The sequence below is a fragment of the Capra hircus genome, chromosome 10 (genome assembly GCF_001704415.2).
Source record: "Capra hircus breed San Clemente chromosome 10, ASM170441v1, whole genome shotgun sequence".
NCBI classification, from domain to species: domain Eukaryota; kingdom Metazoa; phylum Chordata; class Mammalia; order Artiodactyla; family Bovidae; genus Capra; species Capra hircus.
The window spans coordinates 82474766-82502662 of NC_030817.1; the positions used below are offsets into that span (position 1 = coordinate 82474766).

At 35.5% G+C, this 27897-nt stretch overlaps 1 protein-coding gene across 7 annotated transcripts in view; it reads left to right on the forward strand.

The window, feature by feature from the left end:
- The window catches only part of MYO9A (myosin IXA), a 241476-nt gene that overhangs the window by 139191 nt on the left and 74388 nt on the right, over positions 1-27897 (forward strand). For all 7 annotated transcript variants that reach the window (XM_018053556.1, XM_018053558.1, XM_018053557.1 and 4 more), the window contains 5 exons: positions 6682-6757; positions 10737-10880; positions 12448-12487; positions 20958-21080; positions 26015-26095. In XM_018053556.1, coding sequence (XP_017909045.1) covers positions 6682-6757; positions 10737-10880; positions 12448-12487; positions 20958-21080; positions 26015-26095 — 464 coding nt within the window. The remainder of the gene's footprint in view (positions 1-6681; positions 6758-10736; positions 10881-12447; positions 12488-20957; positions 21081-26014; positions 26096-27897) is intronic.

Here is a 27897-nt window from a genome sequence, read left to right on the forward strand (position 1 = left end):
GGAAATTAGAAGAGGGGGAAGAAATTAGGGTTCTTAGGAGCATGAGCTGTAACTCCCACAAAGATCAGGAGCCCTGGAAAGGGAAGAAATAAGATGCTGGGAAAAGAAAGAATGAGGGAGGGTGTGATAGAATGTTACTTCAATTTAAACCCATACTTCTGACCTTCTTGGGATATAAGAGACTAGTGTTCATGAACAAGATGAGGGACCAGCAATTTATAATGTATATAATTTATTGTGTAATGCAACTAGAGTGCTTTGAAGAAAACTGATAGCTTTAAATCCTTATCTAAGAAAAGAAATAAGGTTAAAAATCAGTGATCTAAGCGTTTACTTTATGAAGCTACAAAAAGAAGAGCATATTAAACCCAAAATAAGTAGAAGGAAGTAAAGGAACTAAAACCACTGAATAGAAAGCCGACAGCATTAGAGAAAATCAGTGGAAACCAAAAGATCAATTTTTGAAATTAATAAAGCTTGAGTTCCAGTACTGATCAGTAGAACTTTCTGTGAGGATGAAAATGTTCTCCAGCTATGCTCTTCAAAACTGTAACCATTAGCCACATTTTGTTATTAAACACCTGAAGTTTTTTTTTTTTTAATTTAAAACTGAAATTTAATTAAATCAGCTTAAATTTGAATGGCCACATATTGCTGGTGGCTACTGTACCTGGACAGTGTAGTTCTAGCCATTCTGATCAAGAAATATGAGAGAAGACAAAAATACTGTTATTTGAAATGAATGAGACATTTACATATGGTATAGACATCAAAAGATTGAGGAGAGATAATGAATATTTATGGAAGAATATTCAGCAGCTTAGATGAAATATATAAATGCCTTGAATGTTAACAAGTTATCAAAATTGATCCAAGAAAAAATAGAGAATTTATTTAGTCTTCTATCAGTGATTGGATTCATGAGTAAAATCTTCCCACACATGGAAACAGAAAAGTCCAAACTCAAATAGTTTGGATAACCAGTTTTATTTTGAAAACGTTTAAGAAAAGAATAATACCAGTTCTGCTCAGCTATTCCAGAAAACAAAGGAGCAAGGAATACTATACGAATCGTATCTTGAGGCCTATATAATTACTCTAAAACCAAAATTAGACAATGTTACAAGAAAAGCTGGGGTGGATGAAGCACAAGCTGAAATCAAGATTGCCGGGAGAAGTATCAATAACCTCAGATATGCAGATGACACCACCCTTATGGCAGAAAATGAAGAAGAACTAAAGAGCCTCTTAATGAAAGTGAAAGAGGAGCGTGAAAAAGCTGGCTTAAAATTCAACAGTCAAAAAACTAAGATCTTGGCATCCAAACCCATCACTTCATGGCAGATAGAATGTTCAAGAGAACTTTGATCCTTACCTTATATTATACATAAACATTAACCTGAAATGGGTCATACAGCTCTTTGCAAAGAATAAAATGTTAAATTTACAGAAGAAAACCTGAGAGAAGATCTTTGCAGTCTTGGGACAAAATTTATTAGATGGAACATAAGAGCATGAAGTATAAAAGAAAAAAAACTGATATTAATTATTGAAGTTCATCAAAATTGAAAACTTTCAAGATATTGTTAAAAGAAAAAGCATCTCACAGCCTGAGAAACAATGTTCATAATAATTTATAATACATAACTGATAATGGACTCAAAGATAAAATATGGAAAAACTGCAATAAGAGAAACAGTTCAATTAAAAACAGTCAAGAGGTTTAAGCATACACTTAGAAAAGAAGATATATGAATGATCCCTAGGCTCTTTAAAGACTGCCAGCTTTATTAGTCACTCAGTATATCTTCTTCAGTTGCAGTTTTTCCCTATACTTGACCAACTATATGCTTACAATGAATATGTTTTACAGTGTGTAAATTTTGCCACAATTTAAAAGATTAATTGCTTATCATGAAGCCTGACATAAATTATAGATATGTAGAAAAGACTATTTTTCATGGAATTAAGAATATTAAAAATAAAAATATAGAAACCCCAGGAAATGTCCACACCTTATTCATAAGGACTTCCTCCAGATCAGAGTGGGAACCAGCAGCCTGCTCGCCTAATATTGAGGAAGGCTCCAGATCTTGGAAGACCTGAGGTTTGTGGCAGGGCACATAGTTTATGATGTAGGGACCTTCATATTACTCTCAAAGAGAGATGAGAAGCAGCCTGGCATTTGAAGTCAGGCAGGACTAGGCCCAAATTCTGGCTCTGCCACTTAGCCCTTGTGTTACTGTGTGTGGAAGGTGTTTCTCAGAGCTTCAGTTTCCTTCTCTGAAAGGTAGTCTCTCTGCACAGGGGCAGTGCGAGACTCAAATGTGATAATGAATGCCAAAGCCCTTTGGCTATTGCCCTATACAGAGACTTGCACTAACATAATTTAAAATATTCTAAAAATGTTATATGATTAGAATTCCTGTTTGAAAATGGTCGACAGAAACACATACAAGGTATGCTAGTATATATTTTGATGAAGCCTGGAGGTATGTCAGGGAGCTGTTTTTATTGAGTTGGTAAAATACAGCTATTTATCAAATTTTGGAAATCAATATGGGTAAACAAACATGAAGGTCTGCCTTACAGACAAACACAGTAATAACAAAAGTTGAGTTTTTGTGGGGGAGTGGGACACTCTGCACTGTTCATGGAACCTTAGTTCCCTGATTGGGGGTTGAATCCTTGCCTTCCACAGCAAAAACCCAGAGTCCTAACTACTGGACCATCACGGATTTCCCTGAATCTTTATCTTTTAAAGTAGCACAAGAAACCTTCATCTATTGGGAAAAAAATGAGTTTAAAGAGTGAAATAAATGTGAAACAAAATATGAGAAATAAGTACTATGATTTTAAATTAATAAAAGTATGAATAGATTTACATCACCATTTAGAGTCTCACAAGGGGTTTTTCAAAAAGTTTAAATGATATCATAAAAGAAATGCGCACAAAAGAAACACCCTATTGTGTTTACAAGGAAGATACTCCAAAAAAGGGAAGAAAATTCCCTATGAGCAGTTTACAGTTTAAGAAGAATTTAAGAACACGAATCCAGTAAAGCAGCACAAATTTAAGACTATGAAATAATCAGAATGATATCGAAACAGGTTTTGAGCTAAAAGCAGAGGCATAAATCAACAACTATGTGATCTCAATAAGTAGAGGACACATAATTGAAAATTGCGTTAGTAGTATTAAGGAAAGGCCTGAGGTAATTATGTGTCAATATGCAGGAGAAAAGAATGGGCATGGAGAATAGAAAAGTATAATTTGTCTTAAGGATAATTGGTATCTACAGCTTAGGAACTGAATAAGTGAAATGAAATCAATGCATTCAAATATGTAAGAAAATAAAGTTGTTCAAAGTTCTAACTGAATTTGTTGATCCCAAGACATATGTTTTCCAGTAACATTTTTATATGGGTATAGATGTTACCTCTTCAGTTCTCCTGGATGTATACTTAGTAGTGGAATTTCTGGGTCAAATGGTAACTCTTGTTTAATTTTTTCTTGAATTGCTAGCTGTTTTCTAAACTAACTGTCATTTCACATTCAGCAGTGTATTCATGAAGGACTTCCCAGGTGGTGCAGTGGTAGAGTCCACCTAGCAGTGCAGGAGACACAGGAGATGTGGGTTCGATCCCAGAGTGGGGAAGATGCCCTGGAGGAGGAAACGGCACCACACTCCAGTACTCTTGCCTAGAGAATCCCATGGACAGAGGAGCCTGGTGGGCTTCAGTCCCTGGGGTCGCAGAGGCAGATGGTTGCGCATACAGCACTTGCATAGGCGTGCATGCAAGGTTCCAGCTTTTACATGTCCTTGCCAACATTCATCTGCCATTTTTGTTATAGTCATGTTAGCGGGTGTGACGAGAAGGAGATGGCAACCCACTCCAGTACTCTTGTTTAGAAAATCCTACAGATAGAGGAGCCTGGTTGGCTCCATGGGGTTGCAAAGAGTCGGACACGTCTGCAGTAACTTACTTAGACCGTACGCACAGGGGGTGTGAAGTAGTCTCGTGGTTTTAATTTCATTTCTCTGGTGACTAATCATACTGAACATCTTTTTATGTACTTATTAGCTGTTTGCTTGTCATCTTTGGATAAATGCCTATTCATATCCTTTGTTCTTTTAAGAATTGGGTTGTCTTAATATTATTCAGTTGTGAAAGTTCTTTTAATATTCTAGATTCAAGTTTCTCATCAGATATTTGATTTGCCATTTTCTACCATTCTATGGATTGCCTTTTCACTTTCTTGATATAGAATCCTTTGAAACCCCAAAGTTTTAGATTTTGATAACTCCTTGTTTATCAGTTTTTTCTCTCTGGTTGCTTATTCTTTTGATGTCATAGCTATAGAACTACTGCCTAATCCAAGTCAGAAATATTTACTCCCACGTTTTAAGAGTTTTGTACTTTGACCATTTATATTTTGGTCTTTGATCCAAGTTCATTCTTGTTTTTTTTTTTTTTTTTTGATGTGGACTGTTTTAGAAGTCTTTGCTACAGTATTGCTTCTGTTGTTTATGTTTTGAATTTTTGGCCATGAGGCATGTGGGATCTTAGCTTCCCCACAAGGGATCAAACCCCTGCCTTCTGCATTGGAAGGCAAAGTCTTAGCCACTGGATCACCAACTTCATTCTTTTCCATGTGGTTGTCTAGTTTTCTCAGTTTATGTTGAAAGATTATTCTTTTCTCACTGAATTGTCTTGGCACCTTTGTCAAATTTCATTTGATCATAAATGTAAAGGTTTATTTCTGTACTCTCGGTTCCTTTCCATTGATCTGCCTATCTTTATACTGGTACCATACTGTCTCAGTTACTATATGTTTATAGTAAGTTTTGCATTCAGAAAGTATGAGTCCTCCAACTATGTTCTCTTTTTTCAACATTAGTTTTGCTATTCTGGGCCATTTGCATTTCCATATCAATTTTAGGGTCAGCTTATTCATTTTAGTAAAAAAAAAAAAAACAGCTGGAATTTTAATAGAGATTGCATTGATCTGTAAATGAATTCAGGAACATTGCGATCTTAAAACAGTACTAAGTTTTCCAATCCATGAGCACAGATGGCTTTCCATTTATTTAGGTTTCCTTTTAAAATTATTGTTTTTTTTTGTTCAACTTATTCCTTTTATATTATTTTAATGCTATAATTAATGGAATTGTTTTCTTAATTTCATTTCCAATTGTTAGTTGCTATTGTATAGAAACAAAGTGGATTTTTGAATGGTGATCTTATATCTTGTAATTTTGCTGAACTTATTTAATAGTAGTCCTAATATTGTTTTGTGAATCTCTTAGTATTTTCCACATACAAGATTTTTATCTCAAGTAGAAATACTTTTACTATTTTATATATAGTAATCTCTGTCTCTTAATCCTATATCCCTATTGTGTCCCTTCCATCTTCCCTCTCCTGTGTGGTAACTACAAGTTTGTTTTCTGTATCTGTGAGTCTGTTGCTGTTTTGCATATATACTCATTGGTATTTTTTTTTTAGATTCCACATATAAGTCATATATAGGATTTGTCTTTCTCTGTCTGACTTACTTCACTAAGCATAATATTTTCTAGGTCTCTCCACTGCTGCAGATGGCAGTATTTTATATTTTTTAGTATCTGAGTAATATGCCTGTGTGTGTGTGTGTGTGTGTGTGTGTACATACACACACACCGCATCTTCTTATTCCAGTTGTTGGCTGATAGGCACGTGGGTTGCTTCCATTACTTAGCTGTTATAAACAGGGCTACTGTGGACATTGAGTGCATGTGTCTTTTCAAATAAGCATTTTCATTTGTTCCAGATGTGTATCCAGGAGTGGAATTGCTGGATCATATAGTAGTTCCATTTTAATTTTTTGAGAAACCTCCATACTGTTTTCACAGTGGCTGCACCAATTTATATCCCCATCAGTAGTGTATGAGCATTTCCTTTCTCCACATCCTTGCCAGCACTTATTATTTGTGTTTTTTAATGATAGCCTTTCTGACTGGTGTGAAGTGATGTCTCATTTTGGTTTTGATTTGCATTTCCCTGGTGATTAATGAAGTCGAGCATCTTTTTATGTGCTTGTGAGCCATCTGTGCATCTTCTTTGGGAAAAATGTCTATTCAAATCTTCTGCTTATTTTTTAAATTAGAGTTTTTGTTTAAAAAATACTGTTATTTCTGAGGAAGCAGTTTATCATCTTTGATTCTCAGTGTCTTTATAAGATTAATCGATTTGTAAAATCTACAATTCATGTCATCAATATACTATTGCTGAAAAGTGATGCAAATAAATTAAGAATTTTTTTAACATGAAATGATTAAATATTTAATATTAAGAAAAGAACTTGTGTACTTCTAGGCCTTTAGCCCAGTTACCCTTGGATTTCCTAAATATATTTAAATGAGAGAAGAATTTAAAGAATTTATTATTAAATTCCCTAATTGGTTTCATTGTTGACTAAAATTTAGAAGTAACAGTCATGGTACTTGGTTCATATTTTTATTTAGATGTTTTTGATATCGCTTCTCAGCCTTTTGGCTAAGATCAAGTGTAGATGTTTCTGATATGTTTAGCAGTATTTGCTATTTAAGTATATTAATTTCATTTGCTCTTAGAAAAACTGTTTTGTCTTTAGTTTCTGATAGCACTGATTGAAAATTTTTGCTTTCTATGCACTAGGTATAACTCGGAAAAATCCCAGAACACCTCTTTCTGATCTCCAGGGCATGAATACTCTAAATGAAAAAAACCAACAGTAAGTATTTTTGGTTTACGTTTTCAAGGAAGTACAGAAGAAATAGCTCGAGTTCTTAGTAATAATACTTTTGGGGCTTTAAAAATATGAAGAAAATCAGACCTTTTAAAAAACCTTCTTAAAACTTTTATAAAAAGTGTAATAAGGTTAGAGTTAACAATAGGGTATATTATCTAAGATTGCTTCTGGTAAAATGGTTGTGCAATTAAAAAAAGTTTCCCCAGAATGATTAAAAATGAGTTCATATGTTTTCATTTCTGAGACTTTTCTGGCATTTCATATCTTTTGCAAAAGTAATGGGTTTTCTGCTTCTTTCCATGGAGAAATCTTACTGGTAAGTAATAACTGAGTAATTTGATTTATATCAAACCATCTGAAACCTTTTCTTTAAACTTTTGCCACATTTAAATATTCCAGTATCTTTTCTTGATGAATGTGGTAACCACAGCTTACCTTTACCATTTTCAAGAAGAATTCTTGAGTAAAATCTGAAAGTAACAAGTACAAGTAATTTTCTGAGTTTGTAAATAAAACTGTTTCCTTTGCACATACTATTTTATAAAGATTATACTTTAAATGAGCAAAAGAACATTGTTTAGTATCTAAAGTTTTCTGTGTACATTTTGAACATCAAGAGAATTGAGCTTCTTAGTGCCCTGGTAAGACACTAAAATTAGGATGATCTATTTAGTATTTAGAATTATGGTTTAACTTCATTGATCAGGTTTTCCATTTTGATTTACTATGTCTTTCTAATGTATATTGTCGCTTCTCTGCTCCACAACTTTTTTACAACTCTTTATCACTTATAACAAGAAGTCTTGGTTCACTGTTTTAACCTACAAGAACTTTCACAGCCCAGGTATCTGACCTCAACTCTACTTATCTTTAATGCCAGCAAATTGAATGATTGAATGACTTTCTATCTTTGTAGTGTATGTATGACAGTTGGCTGCTGACAAAAATCGCCATTATATGTGCATGTTAGATTTTACTCAAGAACAAGTGAAATCATAAATCTGGTGATCCTGTGTAGCTTTATTTCAGTATACTGGCAGTGTTCTTACCCTGGTCATTAGAGATCCCTAACTTAAGGATCTCATTTTCTTGATTTGCATATAAAAAAGGAACTGTGACTTGTTGTATTTCCCAAAGCAATTTAATGGTTATAAATTTCCTAATTCCTAATTTGTGGACTTTCTTTCTTTCCTTTTTTTTTTTTTTTTTTGACTGCTGTGTGTGGCTTGTGGGACCTTAATTCCCCAACTAGGAACTGAACCTGGGCCACCACAGTGAAAGTGCAATATCCTAACCACTGGACCACCAGGGAATTCCCAAGTTTGTGTTTCTTTGTACTGCTTTCAGTTTTGGATGTCTGAGGTGATCTGTATGGGCTTCTGTTTTTATACATTAGTTGAAATAGTCTGATATTTTGGTTTAAGATTAATCATTCTGGGTTCAAGCAACTAACTGAATTTAGGGACTCATGGAAAGACAATCTAATATCATAAAGATGTGTGTATAAGCTCATTTATGAGACCCTTCTTCATGGAGAAATTGATCACACTAGCTTGATTCTTTTCCTTTGCATACAATAAAGAAAGATATTTGGCACTGAAGTAATGTTATCAGGATAAGGCCAGCTAGCAGCCTTAACAGGAAATCCTTCCAGCTCATATTTGTTGTATTGTTGAGTTTATTTTAGACATATTTTAGAGAAAATTGATGAGAAGATGGAGAAGATAAAAAAATAGATACTTAGAAAATCAAATGAGTCATGAAATTATTAGCTTGTATATACTGAGTAGAGGTTTTGGATCTTACCTATGGAATATTCCTAATTAGTGAGTCATAAATGTAAGAGGGGACCAACCAATTTGGTGGTGATCTAGGACTGAGAATTGAGGTAGTCTTTGGCTCAGATGTTAAAGTGTCTCTGCAATGCAGGAGACCCGGGTTCAGTCCCTGGGTTGGGAAGATCCCCTGGAGAAGGAAATGGCAGCCCACTCCAGTATTCTTGCCTAGAAAATCCCATGGACAGTGGAGCTGTCCTAGTGGCTAGTAGGCTCCACTGTCCATGGGGTCGCAAAGAGTCAGACACGACTGAGAGACTTAAAAAAAAACAAAAAAAACCTTCCCACTAGTAATGGATAAAGGTTCCAATTTCTCCACATCCTTGTTGTTTTGTTATTGCCTGTCTTAATGGAATTAAAGTAGTATCTCCTTGTAGTTTTGGTTTGTATTTCCCTGATACCTAATCATGTTCAGCATCTTTTTATGTGCTTATTGGTGATTTGTATATCTTTTTTGATGATTCATATATCTTGTTTGAGCAAATGTCTACTTTGCCCATAAAATTTTTCTTGTATGTATTCTTCTTTCCATATGTATAAATATAATTGTCTTAAACAAAACCATACCATGTAGCAATACTTTATTTAGATTTGATAATATATGCAGACAATTTTTTATATCATTAAATAACTATTCTGTGACATGATTTTTAATGACCTTATAGACTCCCATTGGTGTGGTTAGGACATGATTTCCAATTGTTAGCTATTTAGGTTGTTTCTAATTTTTTGGTATTGATGAAAATTTTTATAGGTAAAGTTTTTTATGTTTGATTATTTTCTGTCGTTCTTCATTAGAAACTTGACCAGGAGGATAGAACAAAGCTATTAAAAGATTTTGAAGATATTGTCCTGGCTATCTAAAAAGTGGTATAATTTAAGTAAAGAACTAATGGGAAAATAAATATTTTAAGTTATATTCCATTTTTAAATAGTTTCAAAAAGAGTACAAAGGAAATATAGTTTACAGAGTCCTATGTACTCTTCATTCAGTTTTCCTTAAAAGAATCTTATATAGTAGTAGTACATTGTCAAAACCAGGAAAATTACATTGTTTCATTACTATTAACTAGACTATAGACTATAGTTTTCACCATTTAAAATAAATCTGTGTTTGTATATATGTAGTTTCTTTGCAATTTTATCTCCCTGGTGGCTCAGTGGTAAAGAATCCACCAGCCAATGCAGAAAACATGGGTTCAATCCCTGGGGCGGGAAGATCCCCTAGAGAAGGAAACAGCAACCCACTCCAGTATTCTTGCCTGGCAAATCCCCTGACAGAGGAGCCTGGTGGGCTATAGTCCATGGGGTCACAGTAGAGTCAGACACCACTCAGTGACTAAACAACAGCAACATAGGTTTGTGTAACCAGCACCACAGTCAGCCTGCAGAACTCTTTCATCATCATAAACGAATTTATTCATACTGCTTATTTGTATTCTTCTTTTTCTTCCATGTCCCTTCCTGTCTCTAGCAACCACTAACCTGTTCTTCATTTCTATAGTTTTATTGTTTTGATAATGTTATATACATCAAATTTTATGGTATGAAACTGTCCTCTGCCTTCTTAGGTTCAATGGCTATAGGCCTGTAAATTAAACTAATGAAAGACAGTTAACAGGGAAAAAAGCAAACAGTTTCTATTTCTATTTTATGTACATTGAATATTCTCAGAAAAGAAGTAAAACTCAAAGAAGTGGTTACACTTGGGCTAATATATACTTTTTAAAGGATGGGGATTTTGGACCTGAAACAAAGACAAAAGACATGCCAGTATCTTATAATACATTATATGATTTACTGATTGTTAAATGGTGCATTTAGCTATATGGTGTGCTCATCATGTACTTTTGAATGTGAATGTGGTAGAATCCTAGAAATATTTGGTTCTGGGAGACTAAAAGATTAGCCCAAATTGATCAGTAATCTCTTTGATAGAACCGTTTTCTGCTGGTTTAGCATTTTTTCTAAATTTTAATTTTAGTATTTAAAGCTTTGTTTTAGTTTTTAAAGTAAAGTTAAGTTTTAACTTCAGTGTTTAAAGCTTTGTTTAACTTTTAAAAGAAGTTTCTGGAATGTTAGGGATGTCTCAATTAAGGAAATTGTATTATATTTAATTTTTACAGTGAAACATTTGATTTTGCCTGGAATGGCAGAACTGGGATTCGCCAGAGTAAACTATCAAGTAATACCTCCTTGCTTGATAAAGATGGGATATTCGCTAATTCAGCTAGCAGCAAACTCTTGGAGAGAGCCCATGGGATTCTCACGTTAGTATTGATCAACAATATCGCTTGCCTTTTTTATAACTGATTTAAATTTTCTGGCTAAAAAAGAAGAGAGGTAATTGTGAAGCATTATTTTCATGAGTGGAATTTTAAGTGAAACAAGATTAAAAAGTAGTCAGAATTTAGAACTGTGACAGTCTCGTGTATTATAAAGCTGGTATTTGTTTATTTGTTTTCATCTTACTAGGAGATCATGACTGAATATACTTATGGAGATGATTCTTTATTGCTCTTTTATAGACTCTACATCCAGAGAGAGCAAATACTGTTAGCTTTTTTTAAGATTCCTAGTTTTTAACTGCAGTTGCCCTTTAATTCTGGCAGTCTTAACAAGTTGGGCAGGTAAATCTCTTACGAAATGGTGAATGGGACCACATACAATTGACCATTCAGCACTGCATGGGTTAGAGATGCCAGCCTTCTACACAATGGAAAATTTGTGTGTTTCTTATAGTCAGCCCTCCATATCCACTGCTCCTCAGTATCTGTGATTCCACATCCACAGATTCAGCCAATCTCAGATCAAGTAGTACGGTTGTAGTTCATGTTGAAAGAATTCCATGTGTAACTGGACCCTTACAGTCTAAACTCGTGTTGTTCCAGGGGCACCTGTATGGTGATACATAATACTTGCCAAACCTGCTGTTTCTCCTTACCTGATGTAGAACTGGTTTCAGGGTATAGGTATTAACCATGCATGGTAGACCAGTAAAAAGTTCTTACCTACCCATTTCAATATATTTAAATCACTTCCAAAGGATATTTTTTGATCATTAGCTAGAAGTGTGACTGGATTATATTTCTTAATCCCTAAATCATCTCTTAACAGTGTTAATAGGCTCAATTTATATGTCATGCTACATTCTAGAATTGTGAATAAACTCATTTAATCCTCATAGCAACTCTGTGAGGTTGATATCATTTTACACTGTTACATAATGAAACCAAGTTTTAAAGAGATTAAAATCATACCTTGGTAGGTGATAGAGCTCAGATTCAACAAGCCCAGGTCTTCCTGATTCCCCAGCCCATGTTCATAAGCACTGGGTTTTATTCCTTTTTTGTAGCCATTGAAAAAAAAAAAGGTTTGATCGAAGTGTGATATTCAATTATGAATAAGGAAGAGCAGAGCAGAATTTATAGTTTCTGAAAATGGAAGATCATAAGTCTTAGTGAAAAGTACATTTTAATAATTCACGAAATTAGGCATCTTTTTAAGTTTAAAATGACAGAAACAAGGCCTCTGTAAGTTAAGAATGCAGAGCCCTCTTAGGGTCCAAAAGAAAATGAAACTTGAGCTTTGAATCTACATTATGTTACTGATCATCAAGCTCAGTCTGTTTGTACCTGTATTATGGAGCAGGCATGTCTTTACTTTGCTTATCCTTCCTTCCCAAAGGTGCCTGCTTAGTTGAATTAGACAGTGTTTTCATTTAAAGGACCTATAACTTGGAAGTGTGTATATAATGTTCTTTTTGTAGAGAACTTGAAATTCATCTTTTCGATGTTTTTTTTTTTTTTTCTTCTAATGTAAGATTTGTCTCTATAGGAGAAACAAAAATTTCAAATCCAAACCTGGGCTTCCAAAGGTGAGTATTATGAAAATATTTTTTCCTTTGTGCCTCACTTCATGATTTTTTTTATTATTCATGCAGACAATCTATAGAAATCATAAACAAGATATATCTTATTGTACCCAAAATACAGATTGTGTATGTTCAGTTAAAACCATTTTAGAAATAATGCTGGATGTTATTATGAAATGGCAAAGCTTAATGCTGGTAAATATTTGTGATATATCTCACTTTCTAGTGTTTGAAAAGCTTCTGAATATAGATGTAAATTTTTGTTGAGTAATTGACTCTGCATAGATTTTTTCATTTCTCCTTAAATCAGGTTAAGGAGACATTCTGAATTTTATCTAATTAAAAATTTTATCTGATTTAAAAATAATTTCTGTCATCATCATTAACATTAGTTAGCCTGGTTTTTCTGTAAAGGTCCAGTTAGACTTGGCAGGCTCATCTGGTCTGGGTTATAACTACTTGGCTCTGCTGTCATAGCACAAATGCAGCTGTAGACAATATGTAACTGAATGACTGTGACTATATTCCTATAAAGCTTTATTTATGGATACTGAAACTTAAATTTCATAGTTTTTTCAACCATAGAAATCTTATAAAACAATGGGCATAGTTTGGCCCAGGACTTGTAATTTGCTTACTCTTATTGCGTGCCAAAATGTTTATTAGATTTACTGAAGAACAGTCTTAGAGTTTTTCTTTCTCTTGTGCCCTTCCAAAGGAGTCCTGTCATTAACTTTGTTAATGAACATAATTCAGAGATTTTAAAAGAACTGAAAAAGGGCTGTTTATTCTCAAAGTTCTCTAGTTTAAGAAACAAGAAAATGAATCTGTAGTTTTTCCTTCTACTTGAGTTGCCTTATATTTCCAAAGAAAATTGAATGCATTGCTGATGTGGTCTGTGGTAGTGGCAAATGTGTTTTAAACCACAAAGAAAATTTACTGAGTGGTTTGTGATTATGTTCTTATCATGAAACATTTTATGTAGAGAGAAGAGGAGGCCATACCATGTTCTTTGTCAAATATTTGTCATTGTTCATTTGTCTTTTTTTTCCTTCACTGTCTCTTGAGCCTTTTAGTATTTTGAATGCCACCTGTGGGTCTAGTGTTTGCCCTGTTCTTTTCATTCTCTTCAGATGGATAACTTATTTCTTTTTAATTAAACTATTGATTTAAAATGTATTAATTTCTGCTGTACACCAGAGTGACTCCTTGTATCTATATATACATTGTTTTGTAACTTCTTGAACTTCATATGATAGTCAACAAGAATATGTTAGATACATCTGAAGTCAGTAATACCATTCAGTTATCAATCACAGGAATCCCATCTGTTTCTCAATTTTTCAAAATTAAATATAGCTATTGTTTATTTTAGTGTCTTGTATATGCTTTTTTTAAAGTATAAATTTATTTATTTTAATTGGAGGCTAATTACTTGACACACATTGACATGAATCCGCCACAGGTATACATGTTTTGTGTATTCAAGTACATATATTTAATATTAGAGAGGCAGCATAGTCTATGAGAGTATACACCTTGGAGTAAAACTGACCTACATTCAAATGATGGATCTGTTGTTACTTGCTCTCTGATCTTTGGAGTAAATTCTCTAACTTGTCTTAACTTCTGTCTCTTCATTTGTAATGTGAGGGATAATACACGTTAGGAAGAAATACATATATTTGGTATGTGCATGATTATTGTTGTTGCTAAGTCATGTCCAGCTCTTTTGTGACCCTGTGGACTGGAGTGTACCAGGCTCCTCTGTCCATGGGATTTCCCAGGCAAGAATCCTGGAGTGGGAAAAAAAAAAAAAAGAATCCTGGAGTAGGTTGCCATTTCCTACTCCAGAGGATCTTCCTGGCCCAGGGATCAAACCTCTGCCTCCTGCATGGGCAGCAGGTATTCACCACTGAGCCACCAGGGCAGCCCATGTGCACGATTAGTATTCAGTAAAACAATTATTTTCTTCATGTTTTCTACCAAAATGTTAGAGTTGAATTTGTGGCTTATATGTGTACATACATATATGTATAATGTGTAGTTTGATTAGTAACCTCACTCTTCATCTTTGTTTCCTACCCTTATTTAAATATACCTTATTTTTTCTAATTATGCTTAGTGAATGTTTTGCTTGTTTCTTTCAGTCTAGTTCAAACCAAGACAAAATAAATTTTTATATTTACAAAATTAAATTAGCAGATCCTAGATCCTCATTGACCATGGTCATTTCTGAACAAGTTCTTTCTGTTGCATTAAGTTAGTTTTATATGTGGTGTGGAAGGAAGCAGCAGCAATGCAGATAACCTAAACTTTTTTCCCCTTTTGCTCTTTTGTGAAATCTGAAACTGCTTTCTTACCTTGAGTGTGAATCATTGATGTACATATTCCTACAACTTTTATTGCTACTGGAAATAAGATTCAGTCACTTATATTAAGGGCACCTCTAGCATCTCATTTTATCGATAAAGGCAGGATTTAGAATGCTTTTTTTTTTTTACAATTCTGAATAGACACAGGCAAATATTAAACACATGTAACCTCCAACAGCCCTTAGCCCTCTGTTAATATAGTTCTGTCTTGATAGTACTTTTTTCTTCTAGAGAATACTTTCCCTCTCATACCTTGAAACCATCAATCACTTCTATTAAATATATCTTTATTTTGATCTGCCTTTAAATTTCTAGTCTTTTACCCGCAGTTTCACTGTTGTACATCTCTACTGTGACATCCTGCTCATATCTCAGACTTATGCCCTAAGAGATTTTGCTGTGTCCCTCCCCTCCTGAATTTTGTAGTCACTCAGGCTCAAACCTTGAAGATAAGTTTATTATCTATTTTAGTTCTCTTTAACAGCATGAGCAATATCTTCTTAATTTTTGTATCTACAGCACCTTGCACAGCAGGCAGTAAATAATTGTTTAAAAAAGAATGAATTGACTAATCTGAATAAACTAAACAATGAAGATGGAGTTAAGAAAGGAATAAAGTAGATAATGAACAGAAGACCTAAGAAAGGAATTAAATCCGTTATCTGTTTCCTGCTAGATCTTGGACCTGCATTTCAGTCCTTGTCACATCATGCTGTTCTATTGAAGCCGTCCCTTAACTGGTTTTATCTCTTTCTTGCATTCTTAGCCTCCTGTCCACTGCCTTGTTCTGCTCTGCCTTATATCTCCATTCTTCCTTGCACTGTTTTATCTTCATAAATCGGAATAACCCTGAGATCATCATTTATTTTTTTTTAATGTCCTTATAGTCCGTTTCCTTGTACTTGAATGCAGTGTATTCTGACCACTTAGAATAGAACCGGATCTGTAGTAATCATTGAATATTTCTTGATAGATCTAATCATGATGAGTTTCATGGGCATAAGTCTGAGGAAACATTGTTGAAAAATCATTACTTGTTAACCATTCTTTTGTTCACCCAGCTAATATTCACTTAGTTTGCAGAATCAGGGGCTTCCCTGGTGGCTCACACGGTAAAGAATCTGCCTGCAATGCAGGAGATTGACCCAACCCTGGGTTCAGTCCCTGGGTTGGGAAGATCCCCTGGAGGAGGGCATGGCAACCCACTCCAGTATGCTTGCCTGGAGCATCTCTATGGACAGCAGAGCCTGGTGGGCTACAGTCCGTGGGGTTGCAAAGAGTCAGACACGACTGAGCAACTGAGCACGGCACATGCAGAACCAGACACTGTTTTAGACATTGTTAGTGCAGGGATAGACAGTCTAGTCCAAGAACTCTTGCTCTCTTGTAGTGATTCTTTCAGAGAAAGAGAAAAACAGTAAAAGATTTAGATGATATTATATGCAAAGAGGAAGATGAAATGACATATTATTAGCATACAGGTAGGCTGCTTTTGGGGTATGCAAGTAATAACTTTATGAAAAAATTTAGGTATTTAAGCTCTAAGTTGAATACTAAGAGAAATTAACCCATTTAAAAGTCTAATATTCCAAACAAATGAAAAAATTGGAAAGATCTGGAGATAAGAATGAATGTGGATTTTTTGTATTGGGTTTTTTTGTTTGTTTGACTTTTCCAATTAAATTCCTGAAGGGAAGGATTTCAACTTAAGTAAAAACTTTGAAAATTTAACACACACATACCATTATATATTTATGTAAATATATTATTGTTTTGTGTGACTTTTTTTGGTCAAGAGTATTTGCAGATATTTTTCAATGTCAGAATATAGGTTTATAGTATTTTTAGGAGCTATACAGTGTTCAGTTGTGTGGATGAACTTCATGAAAAAAGTTTCGTGTAGTTCGTTATCTCTAGTCAGAATTTTTCACTATATTTTTGAAGTACATTGTCACAAGTTATATTCTATCTTTCCTTAGATAAATACCTAGACATGAAATTGCTTAATATCAGGAAGTTAATAAGGATTTTCACTCCTAAGAACAATACATAAATATGCCTGTTTTATGTATACTGAATTTGATCAGTCTTTATATGTTTGCCAATTGAATGTGCAATAAATCTCCTTAAAGAAAAGGTGTGTTTCTTTGATTAAAGCGAGATTGGTTTTCATTATGTTACTTGTCATGTATATTTTGAGAACTGTCTGTTGAAGTCTTCTGCTCATTTATGATCATGGGACATGTTCTTTTAAGCTTTTTTTTTTTTACCGTTCTTATATATAGATGATAAGTGTTTGTTGGAAATTTCTTTTTCCTTAGGTAGAATCATTTAAATGTGTATTATACTTATATTACCACTTGGAAGTTTTTATTTTTTGATGTTTATATTGTCAAAATTAATACTGTTTAGTCTTCTATATTTATCATGCTTTTAACTCAAATCTCTGCTTCTCATACAATGAAACTTTTTCTGCTTTATAAATAACATAAGGTTGTGCATCAGTAGAGATATGTTCTTTCCATTGACAAACTCACTGCCGTAAATTAGTAGGATTTTCAAAATTGATCAGTGATTGGCTAAAAGGAGCTCCAAAATCCTTTGCTAATACCCTGTTTTGTATTCTTCAGTTGCTTTATGTGTAACTCCTATCTTATGAAGATTAGTAATTAGGACTTAAGGATGCAGGTTGATAAGGGACTGTATTTTTTTTTCCTGTTTATGTGTTCCTGGCTTACTTACTGTATAGTCTAGGGATTGAATTTAATTTATTGTCTCTATAGGTCAGGATTCAATTGCAAGTTAATAATCACTGTGGATATGTTTAAGTAGTAAAAGAAGAAAATACTGCTCCTTGGTTTCCAGCTCTTTGCAACCCCATGAATTGTAGCCCACCAGGCTCCTCTGTGCATGGAATTCTCTAGGCAAGAATACTGGAGTGGGTAGCCCTTCCCTTCTCCAGGGGATCTTCCTGACCCAGGGAGTGAATCCAGATCTTTTGCATTGAGGGTAGATTCTTTACCATCTGACCCACCAGGGAAGCCCCCTTTTTAAGTATAAAGGGTCTTAATTCAAAGTGGTGCTTACAGACATCATCAGAAGTTAGAGAGCAGAACTGACCTCAGCTATACTCCAAAAGCTAGCAAATGAGGAAGCTGCGATCTTTGCACCTGCCTCCAGGCTCATGGAGAAGCTGCTATAATTATTGGCTTCTGTACTAAGGTGCTTTTACTAGAGTTGCACTGACAACACAGATGCCCTGCATGCTGCCTCTCAACACTCTCAAAAGTAGTGGCTGGACACGGGCCACGGAAGGCTGAAGTACTTTTGTGTACGCGTTTGGTGGCAGAAACAAGCTAGTAGCCAAACCCTCTGCCTTGATTCAATCAGTTCAGTTCAGTAGCTCAGCAGTGTCTGACTCTTTGCAACCCCATGGACTGCAGCACCCCAGGCCTCCCTGTCCATCACCAACTCCCAGAGTTTACTCAAACTCATGTCCATTGAGTTGGTGATGCTGTCCAGCCATCCCATCCTCTGTCGTCCCCTTCTCCTCCTGCCTTCAATCTTTCCCAGTGTCAGGGTCTTTTCCAGTGAGTCAGTTCTTTGCATCAGGTGGCCAAAGTATTGGAGTTTCAGCTTCAACATCAGTCCTTCCAATGAATATTGAGGACTGATTTCCTTTAGGACGGACTGGTTGGATCTCCTTGCAGTCCAAGGGACTCTCAAGAGTCTTTTCCAACACCACAGTTCAAAAGCATCAATTCTTCGGGGCTTAGCTTTCTTTATAGTCCGACTCTCACATGTATACATGACTACTGGAAAAACCATAGATCTGACTAGATGGATGTTTGTTGGCAAAGTAATGTCTCTGCTTTTAATATGCTGTCCAGGTTGGTCATAACTTCTTCTAAGAGGTAAGCGTCTTTTAATTTCATGGCTGCAGTCGCCATCTGCAGTGATTTTGGAGCCCCCCAAAATAAAGTCTGTCACTATTTCCACTGTTTCCCCATCTATTTGCCATGAAGTGATGGGACCAGATGCCATGGTCTTAGTTTCCTGAATGTTGAGTTTTAAGCCAACTTTTTCACTCTCCTCTTTCACTTTCGTCAAGAGGCTCTTTAGTTTTCTTCACTTTCTGCCATAAGGTTGTGTCATCTGTATATCTGAGGTTATTGATATTTCTCCCAGCCATCTTGATGTCCCACCAAGATTCCTGTAAGTGAAAAGTTGTTAGCGATGATATATCTCCAACCCATTCTGTTTTACATATTAACACAATTCTGATGTGGCACGATTTTAACAAACACTGAATTTTCCAGGAATGTCTATGAATAGAGCAAAGAGAGAAGGCAGTGGCACCCCGCTCCGGTCCTCTTGCCTGGAAAATCCCATGGACGAAGGAGCCTGGTAGGCTGCAGTCCATGCGGTCGCTAAGAGTCGGACACAACTGAGCTACTTCACTTTCACTTTTCACTTTCATGCATTGTAGAAGGAAATGGCAAACCACTCCAGCGTTCTTGCCTGGAGAATCCCAGGGACGGGGGAGCCTGGTGGGCTGCCGTCTGTGGGGTCGCACAGAGTCGGACACAACTGAAGCGACTTAGCAGCAGCAGCAGCGTCTTGATTCCAGCTTGTGCTTCATCCAGCCCAACGTTTCTCATGATGTACTCTGCATATAAGTTAAATAAGCAGGGTGACAATATACAGCCTTGACGTACTCCTTTTCCTATTTGGAACCAGTCAGTTGTTCCATGTCCAGTCTAACTGTTGCTTCCTGACCTGCATACAGATTTCTTAAGAGGCAGGTCAGGTGGTCTGATAGTCCCATCTCTTTAAGAATTTTCCATAGTTTGTTGTGGTCCACACAGTCAAAGGCTTTGGCATAGTCAGTAAAGCAGAAGTAGATGTTTTTCTGGAACTCTCTTGCTTTTTTGATGCTCCAATGTATGTTGGCAATTTGATCTCTGGTTCCTCTACCTTTTCTAAAACCAGCTTGAACATCTGGAAGTTCACAGTTCATGTCCTGTTGAAGCCCGGTTTAGAGAATTTTGAGCATTACTTTACTAGCATGTAAGATGAGTTCAAAAATGTGGTAGTTTGAGCATTCTCTGGCATTGCCTTTCTTTGGAACTGCAATGAAAACTGACCTTTTCCAGTCCTGTGGCCCCTGATGAGTTTTCCAAATTTGCTGGCATATTGAGTGCATCACTTTCACAGCATCATCTTTCAGGATTTGAAATAGCTCAACTGGAATTCCATCACCTCCACTAGCTTTGTTCATAGTGATGCTTCCTAAGGCCCACTTGACTTCGCATTCCAGGATGTCTGGCTCTAGGTTGGTGATCACACCATGATTATCTGGGTCGTGAAGATCATTTTTGTACAGTTCTTCCGTGTATTCTTGCCACCTCCTCTTAATATCTTCTGCTTCTGTTAGGTCCATACCATTTCTGTCCTTTATTGTGCCCATCTTTGCATGAAATGTTCCACTGGTAGCTCTGATTTTCTTAAAGAAATCTCTAGACTTTCCCGTTTTATTGTTTTCCTCTATTTCTTTGCATTGATCACTGCGGAAGGCTTTCTTATCTCTCCTTGCTATCCTTTGGAACTCTGCATTCAAATGGGTGTATCTTTCCTTTTCTCCCTTGCCTTTTGCTTCTCTTCTTCTCACAGCTATTTGTAAGGCCTCCTCAGACAGCCATTTTGTCTTTTTGCATTTCTTTTCCTTGGGGATGGTATTGATCCCTGCCTCCTGTACAGTGTCACGAACCTCTGTCCATAGTTCTTCAGGCACTCTGTCTATCAGATCTAATCCCTTGAATCTGCCTTGGTTAGACCTTCCCAGTTTAATGTGTGGGAATTGTGGAACTTAAATCACATCCAGAAACTGAGATGTAAGAGTTTGAGAAATGCAGTTTCTTTGTAGCTGATCACCTTCTGCCAGAAAGCAGAAGATGGGTAGAGTGGATATTGAATATTAATCTCCCATATTCACCGCAGTCATACATAGGAATAATAAACACTGGCTTACAACTTTGTTTTTCCTATTCTTAGATCAATTTATGTGAAGAATTTTATTTCTTCCCTCTGTTTTTCAGCATTTGCTAGAAGTAAAGTCTTTAAAGCATCTGACAAGATTGACCCTACAGGATCGCATTACCAAGTCTCTTCTTCATTTGCACAAGAAGAAGAAACCTCCCAGCATCAGTGCCCAGTTTCAGGTTATTTCCTATTTACTTTTTTTCCCTTTTATTTTTAACAAAGAGGAATCTGTTTTGTTCAGATTGAAATCATAAGGTCAAAGTGATCTGCAAGATTCATGTGACTAAAAAGTTATGTAGAATGGTCCTTTTGGTTGGAAGTACCAAAGATGGGAGAAAAATCAGGTGCTTTTGTTCATCTCTGGGTAGTACGTATCCCAAAGAGGAATTCGTTATATTCAGCTTGAAGAGAAAAGCACCAGAAAGTTGACTGCCCAGATGTGGCACTGTTAATACAATGATGTATGTTTTTTTTCTCTGTATATTTAAACCTCATGCTACTTCCATCATTATTTAACTAAATGGAATTGTAAGATTTTTCTTGACTTTTTGTTTTAGTTTTATATATATAGCAATCTAGATCATCTTATTATGACTGTGCATTTAGGAATAAATACGATCATAATAAATTAACCAAATCGCCTCCAGAATTAATTTCAAAATACTCTTCATTTTTCCTGTTCTTATCAGATTGTCTCTAATATTCTGTTCATTTGCTAGATATTTATGAAAATGAGCTGAAAATCTGAAGGGTAATGGTGTTTTAGATAACTTTATTCTACCTTGTCCTTTATCACTCACAGAAGCAGTACTAACTAAAGCATTGTTAACTAAAAATTTCTATATCTACTGATAGCTATATTTCTAGAGAAGGCAATGGCACCCCACTCCAGTACTCTTGCCTGGAAAATCCCATGGACAGAGGAGCCTGATGGGCTGCAGTCCATGGGGTCGCTAAGAGTCGGACACGACTGAGTGACTTTACTTTCACTTTTCACTTTCATGCATTGGAGAAGGAAATGGCAACCCACTCCAGTGTTCTTGCCTGGAGAATCCCAGGGACGGGGGAGCCTGGTGGGCTGCCATCTATGGGGTCTCACAGAGTCGGACACGGCTGAAGTGACTTAGCAGCTTAGCAGCAGCTATATTTCTATTTTTTAGCACTTTTCCAGTGTTCCTTTTTAATCCAGGATATCTAAATGTAAATTATCTAATAACATGTCACTGGATATGATCTTGTTTGATTTATATAAGCACAGTTCTTCAACCTATAAGCTGCTGCTGCTGCTGCTATGTCGCTTCAGTCGTGTCCGACTCTTAGTGACCCCATGGACTGCAGCCCACCAGGCTCCTCTGTCCATGGGATTTTCCAGGCAAGAGTACTGGAGTGGGGTGCAGTTGCCTTCTCCGACCTATAAGCTAGAAATGTCATTTTATTTTAGACAATTTTCACCATAGGCCCAGAGAAAAATTTGATTCTATAAAAGCTACTTAGTCAAATGTTTTTTCTTCAAAAAAAAATATATATATATAAGATTTAAGAGCCAAATAACTTACTAGGTCCTAATAAAGTTAAAGGAAAGACAATTGAATATATGTTGGAAGCTCTGCCATGAATTTTACACAAACCTTCTTAAATCATAATCCTATGGGTTAATGGTATTTGATTATTTAAAAAGAGAGAGGTGTTGCTTGGCCCTATTTATCTAAGGACGCATTAGTCTCCTTTGCATGATTAGGAAGACTAGAACCATTAAGCTGTTGTGTCCTTTGTTTTATCATCTTAGTTCTTTTACAGGTGCCTCTTTATCAAACTCAGTCTTTAATCTGAAGAATACTCGTTATAGCTACTATAATAAAAGCTTAATTATAGTCCTATAATGTCCCTTAAAATCCCCCAAATTCAGGAATTATGGATATTTTCAGATTATATTCATGTATTGTATTTAACATTTACAAAGAGTCATCTGTAATGTTTCTAATACATTGTTAAATATTATAAGAGTAATGAATTAATTTTTCTAAACTTTTTATTATTTAGAAAATACAGTGAACAAAAACAAATGAAAGTCATTTACCATCCAGAAACATAATGATGAATGTACCACATTTTCCATATTCCTTATTAAATATTTATACATATGCGTTATCTGTTTTTCCTCCAATTCTGTGAAATAAATACCATCATTCTTATTGTACAGATGAGGAAATTAGAAGTGATGGAGATAGATGGCAGCCAGATGTCTATGACTTCACACCCTTCTTGTGAATGAATGTTTATTTTCATTAAAGTGAAATTGTAGAACTCACGAAGGATTAACTGATATAGGAATTGCCCTTCTATTATGAACATCTAGAAAACTAGGCAAAAGGTAAAAATAGAGTGTTTTTAGTTATCAGACAATAAGCATTACAGGATTCTGATCTCTGAGAAAAGGGAAATAAATGAGGCAAGTCCCAGGTTACTGCACAAAGATAGTTGCTGTAGCCCAGGAAGAGGGAGCCCAAGCAAATGCAGAAGGTTTTGCTCTGAACCTACCCTCACAAAGCTTAATAAAAGTAAGTCCTGAAAGAGTCAAAACGATCCAGTGTAACTCAACCCCAGGGGCAACTGTCTGTTGCTCTTTAAAGAAATACAGCAAAATCAAAGAATATAAAATCACTCCAGTGTCCAATCTGAAATTATTAGGCATGTGAAGAATCAGGGAAAGAACCACCCATAACAAGACAGAAAAATTAATCATTAGAAACAGATTGTAAAAACAACAGAGATGATGGAAATAGTAGATGAGGATCTCAAATAGCTATTTATAAACCGTATAAATATGTCCAGAGATATATGAAAAATGTGAATAATAATGAGAAAAAAAAGAAGATAGGAAAAAGACTCAAATGATTAATCATTTCAGAGATTAAAATTGTAATATTTGGAAATGAGATAAACTAGTTGGGATTAGTGCCAAAGTAGTGAATTAGAGTTTACATATACTTTAAAATGCAGAGAGATGTAATAAATAATGATGGGGGAAAAAAATGAAAAAAAGCATTAGTGGCTTGTGGGAAAATATTAAGTCATTGAACATAGATGTAATTGACATCTAAGAAGGAAAGGCAAAAGAGGGGGATATAGAAAAAATTTTGAAGAAATAATGACAAAAATATTTTCTGATTTTTATGAATAATATAAGCTCAAATATCAAAGAAACTCAACAAGTCCCAAGCAAAACACCCCCACCCCCCCCCGCCAAGCATATCAAGACACATCACATCAAATTGCTAAAGCCAGTTAAAAAAGAAAATTTTAAATACAACCAAAGAAAAAAAGATATTTATGTTCTATGAAATGAAAATAAGAATAACAATATGTTTCTCATCATAAACTATGAAAACCAGAATTCAAGAGTAGTATTTTTAAAAGCCTGAAAGAAAAAAAAAATTGTCACTCTAAAATTCTCTGTACAAGTGAGTAATGAAGGTTAGAGACTTTTTTAGACAAACAGAAGTTGAGAGATTTCACTTCCAGGAAATCTACAATATAAGAATGCTAAATTTGGGATAAAAATGATGAGAAAACCACATAATTTGGATCTATACAAAACATTAAGATTGCCAGAAGGACAGAATGTAACTATAAAAAGTTTTTTCTCTTTGAACCTTTAAAAAAAGTTAATTGATTGTAGAAGACAAAATAATAGTATTTTGTAAGGTATAAAGAAGACATATGGACAAAGTAGCACAAAAGAAGGGAGGGGCTAAATGTAAGTTTATACTATTGTAACTCTTTATATAGTCAAGGGGAAGAAAAAATTTTAAAGTATTTTAAAAATAAATGAGAATAAAGCATCAAAATTTGTGCAATGCAGCTAAAGTAGTATTCCAAGGTTAATTTATAACAATAAATTCTCTTATTAGAAAAAGTAAAAGCCTCACATCAGTAATCTAAGGTTCTTCCCTAGAAAACTAGAAAAGCAAGAACATTAAACCCAAAGCAAACAGGAGTGAAATGATAAAATAGAAACAATCAATGAAATAAAAAATGAAAAGAAAAGGCCTCAAGTCAGTAATCTAAGCTTCTACCCTAGGAAACTAGAAAAAGAAAAACATCAAACCCAAAGCAAACAGGAGTGAAATTATAAAGTAGAAACATCAATGAAATGAAAAACAGAAAAATAATAAGAGAAAACCTAATGAAATTAAAAAGCTGGTTCTTTGAAAATATCAGAAAATTTATAAACCTCCAGTTAGACTAACCTGGAAAAAACAGGCAAAGCGCAAATAATCAGCATCAGAAATGGAAGAGGGAACATCGTTACATACTTAAAGGTTAAAATTGAAACAGGAGACTACTACCTTCCTGGATATTCTACTGCAGGAGTCCCCAGCCTCTGAGATCTAATGCCTGATAATCTGAGGTGGAGCTGATGTCATGATAATAGAAATAAAGTTCACAATCAATGTAATGCACTTGAATCATCCTGAAACTATCCCCCTCCCTCCCGGCTCCAGTTCATGAAAAAACTGTCTTCCATGAACCTGGTCCTTTGTGTCAGAAAGGTTGGGGACTGCTGCCCTACTGAATGGTTTTCCCAAAGTTGCTTTCTAGTACTGCATGCATTTGAATAAAATTGTTTCATGAAATCTGAAGAAAAGTAAAAAATTTATTGTAGACTTGTGTAGTTGCTAAGTCACAACTTAGCAACTTTGGGACCCCAAGGACTATAACCTGCGAGGCTCCTCTATCCATAGGATTCCCCAGGCAATAATACTAGAGTAGATTGCCATTTCCTTTTCCAGGGGATCTTCCCAAACCGGGGATTGAAATGTTGCCTGCTTGTCAGGTGGACTCTTTACCATATAGCCATCTGCAAAGCCCCCGTTATATATTTAGACGACTATAAAATTATTGCCAGTCTCTCAGCTTTAAGGTTAAACTGCCATCCTTGTCCTTAACTGGCCTCAGTTTAATCAGTATGGCATTGTACACAATTTGCTTTTCAGAAACAAACCTGGTTCTGTGTTTATCACTTGTTTTTGCATATTTTACCAACATCATAAGTCATTTGTTTCCAGTTTGGAATGAGAGACAGTGCTAACTATATTGCTTTGTATTGCAGGCGTCATTAAGCAAACTGATGGAAACACTTGGTCAAGCAGAACCATATTTTGTAAAGTGCATTCGCTCTAATGCTGAAAAGGTAAGAATGTCCCTTAAATGAGAGGTTCTAGCTCAGCTTACTTCAAACCAAACTGTAAATTCGTTCTAAGAAGGATATGTGGAAGCGAAGAGCTGTTTATAATCTTTGTAAGGAAAACAGTGTTCTGAATATTCTATTGATATCTTTCTAATTTTCTCACTTGCTGCTAAGTTGCTTCAGTCATGTCCGACTCTGTGTGACCCCATAGACGGCAGCCCACCAGGCTCCCCCATCCCTGGGATTCTCCAGGCAAGAATACCGGAGTGGGTTGCCATTTCCTTCTCCAATGCATGAAAGTGAAAAGTAAAAGGGAAGTCACTCAGTCATGTCCGACTCCTAGCGACCCCATGGACTGCAGCCTACCAGGCTCCTCCATCCATGGGATTTTCCAGGCAAGACTAGTGGAGTGGGTTGCCATCACTTTCTCCGAATTTTCTCACTTACCTGCCTATGAACTATTTATATGAGCTCAATTTAGCATTTTCTAGAATTTAGCATCTGCTACATGTAGAAGCAAAAATCTCTTGAAATTCCGTTATACAAAATAATCTTTTGCAACTTTTGTTACCCTAAATTAATCTCTTGTTCAGACATAAGGTGTTAATCACTCTTAAAGAACTTGCCTGGCATTTTTCATGTTTAGATTCTTATCTTTTTAAAATAGGTTACTGTGGACATTTTTTATTTCCTTCTTGTTTTATGTGACAGTTCCCCTAAGTAGAGCTTTGCAAACTATATCTATTAAGTGTAATCATTTATGTCCATCATAGGAAAAAATAGTTCCAGCCCAAACTTCTGAAATGTAGTAGGAAATTAGATTCAGCTTTCTTAATTCTTAAGAAGCAGTCTCCAGCTTTGCCAGTTACAAGTTTTGTGGTCTTAAATGAGTTGCATGACTTCTCTGTGCCTTAAATAATTTCATCTGTATAAGAATATACTGTAATTGTAGGACAATTCATAACTGTTTCATGAGTACCTGAGAAGAAACCTATGTTGTACCTAGAATATTCCTGGCCCCTACTAAGTGCTTAGTAAATGTTAGCTATTCCGTAATGGTTGGTTCTTTTATGGTGACAAAAAGGGAAACTGTTATATTTATAGCTATAGAGAAATTTGAGTCCCTGTTATTGAGACCTTGTTCTACAAAGAGTTCAATTAACAAGGTATTTAAGAACACAGAATAAGTACTAAGTAAACATTAACTGCTATTATTATTTAACATAAGCTGCCCACTTGACTTTTCTCTTGATAGTTGGTATACCCTATCTTTCTGCAGGAAAACGTTTGGGATTTCCTTAGTGGAAAATTGAAAATGGTATTTAGAAAATAAGGAGAAATACCAGAAATTTCAAATATATCTTCTTTTGAATGTCTAAAAACACACCTAAGAGATACCTAGGAGTGACTGGTGATGAGGGACTATAGGGATTTTTTATTTCCCAGGGTGTCTTAGAGGATTCTGAAAGAGATGGGAATACCAGACCACCTGACCTGCCTCTTGAGAAACCTATATGCAGGTCAGGAAGCAACAGTTAGAACTGGACATGGAGCAACAGACTGGTTCCAAATAGGAAAAGGAGTACATCAAGGCTGTATATTGTCACTCTGCTTATTTAACTTCTATGCAGAGTACATCATGAGAAGCAATGGGCTGGATGAAGCACAAGCTGGAATCAAGATTGCCGGGAGAAATATCAATAACCTCAGATAAGCAGATGACACCACCCTTATGGCAGAAAGTGAAGAACTACAGAGCCTCTTGATGAAAGTGAAAGAGGATAATGGAAAAGTTGGCTTAAAGC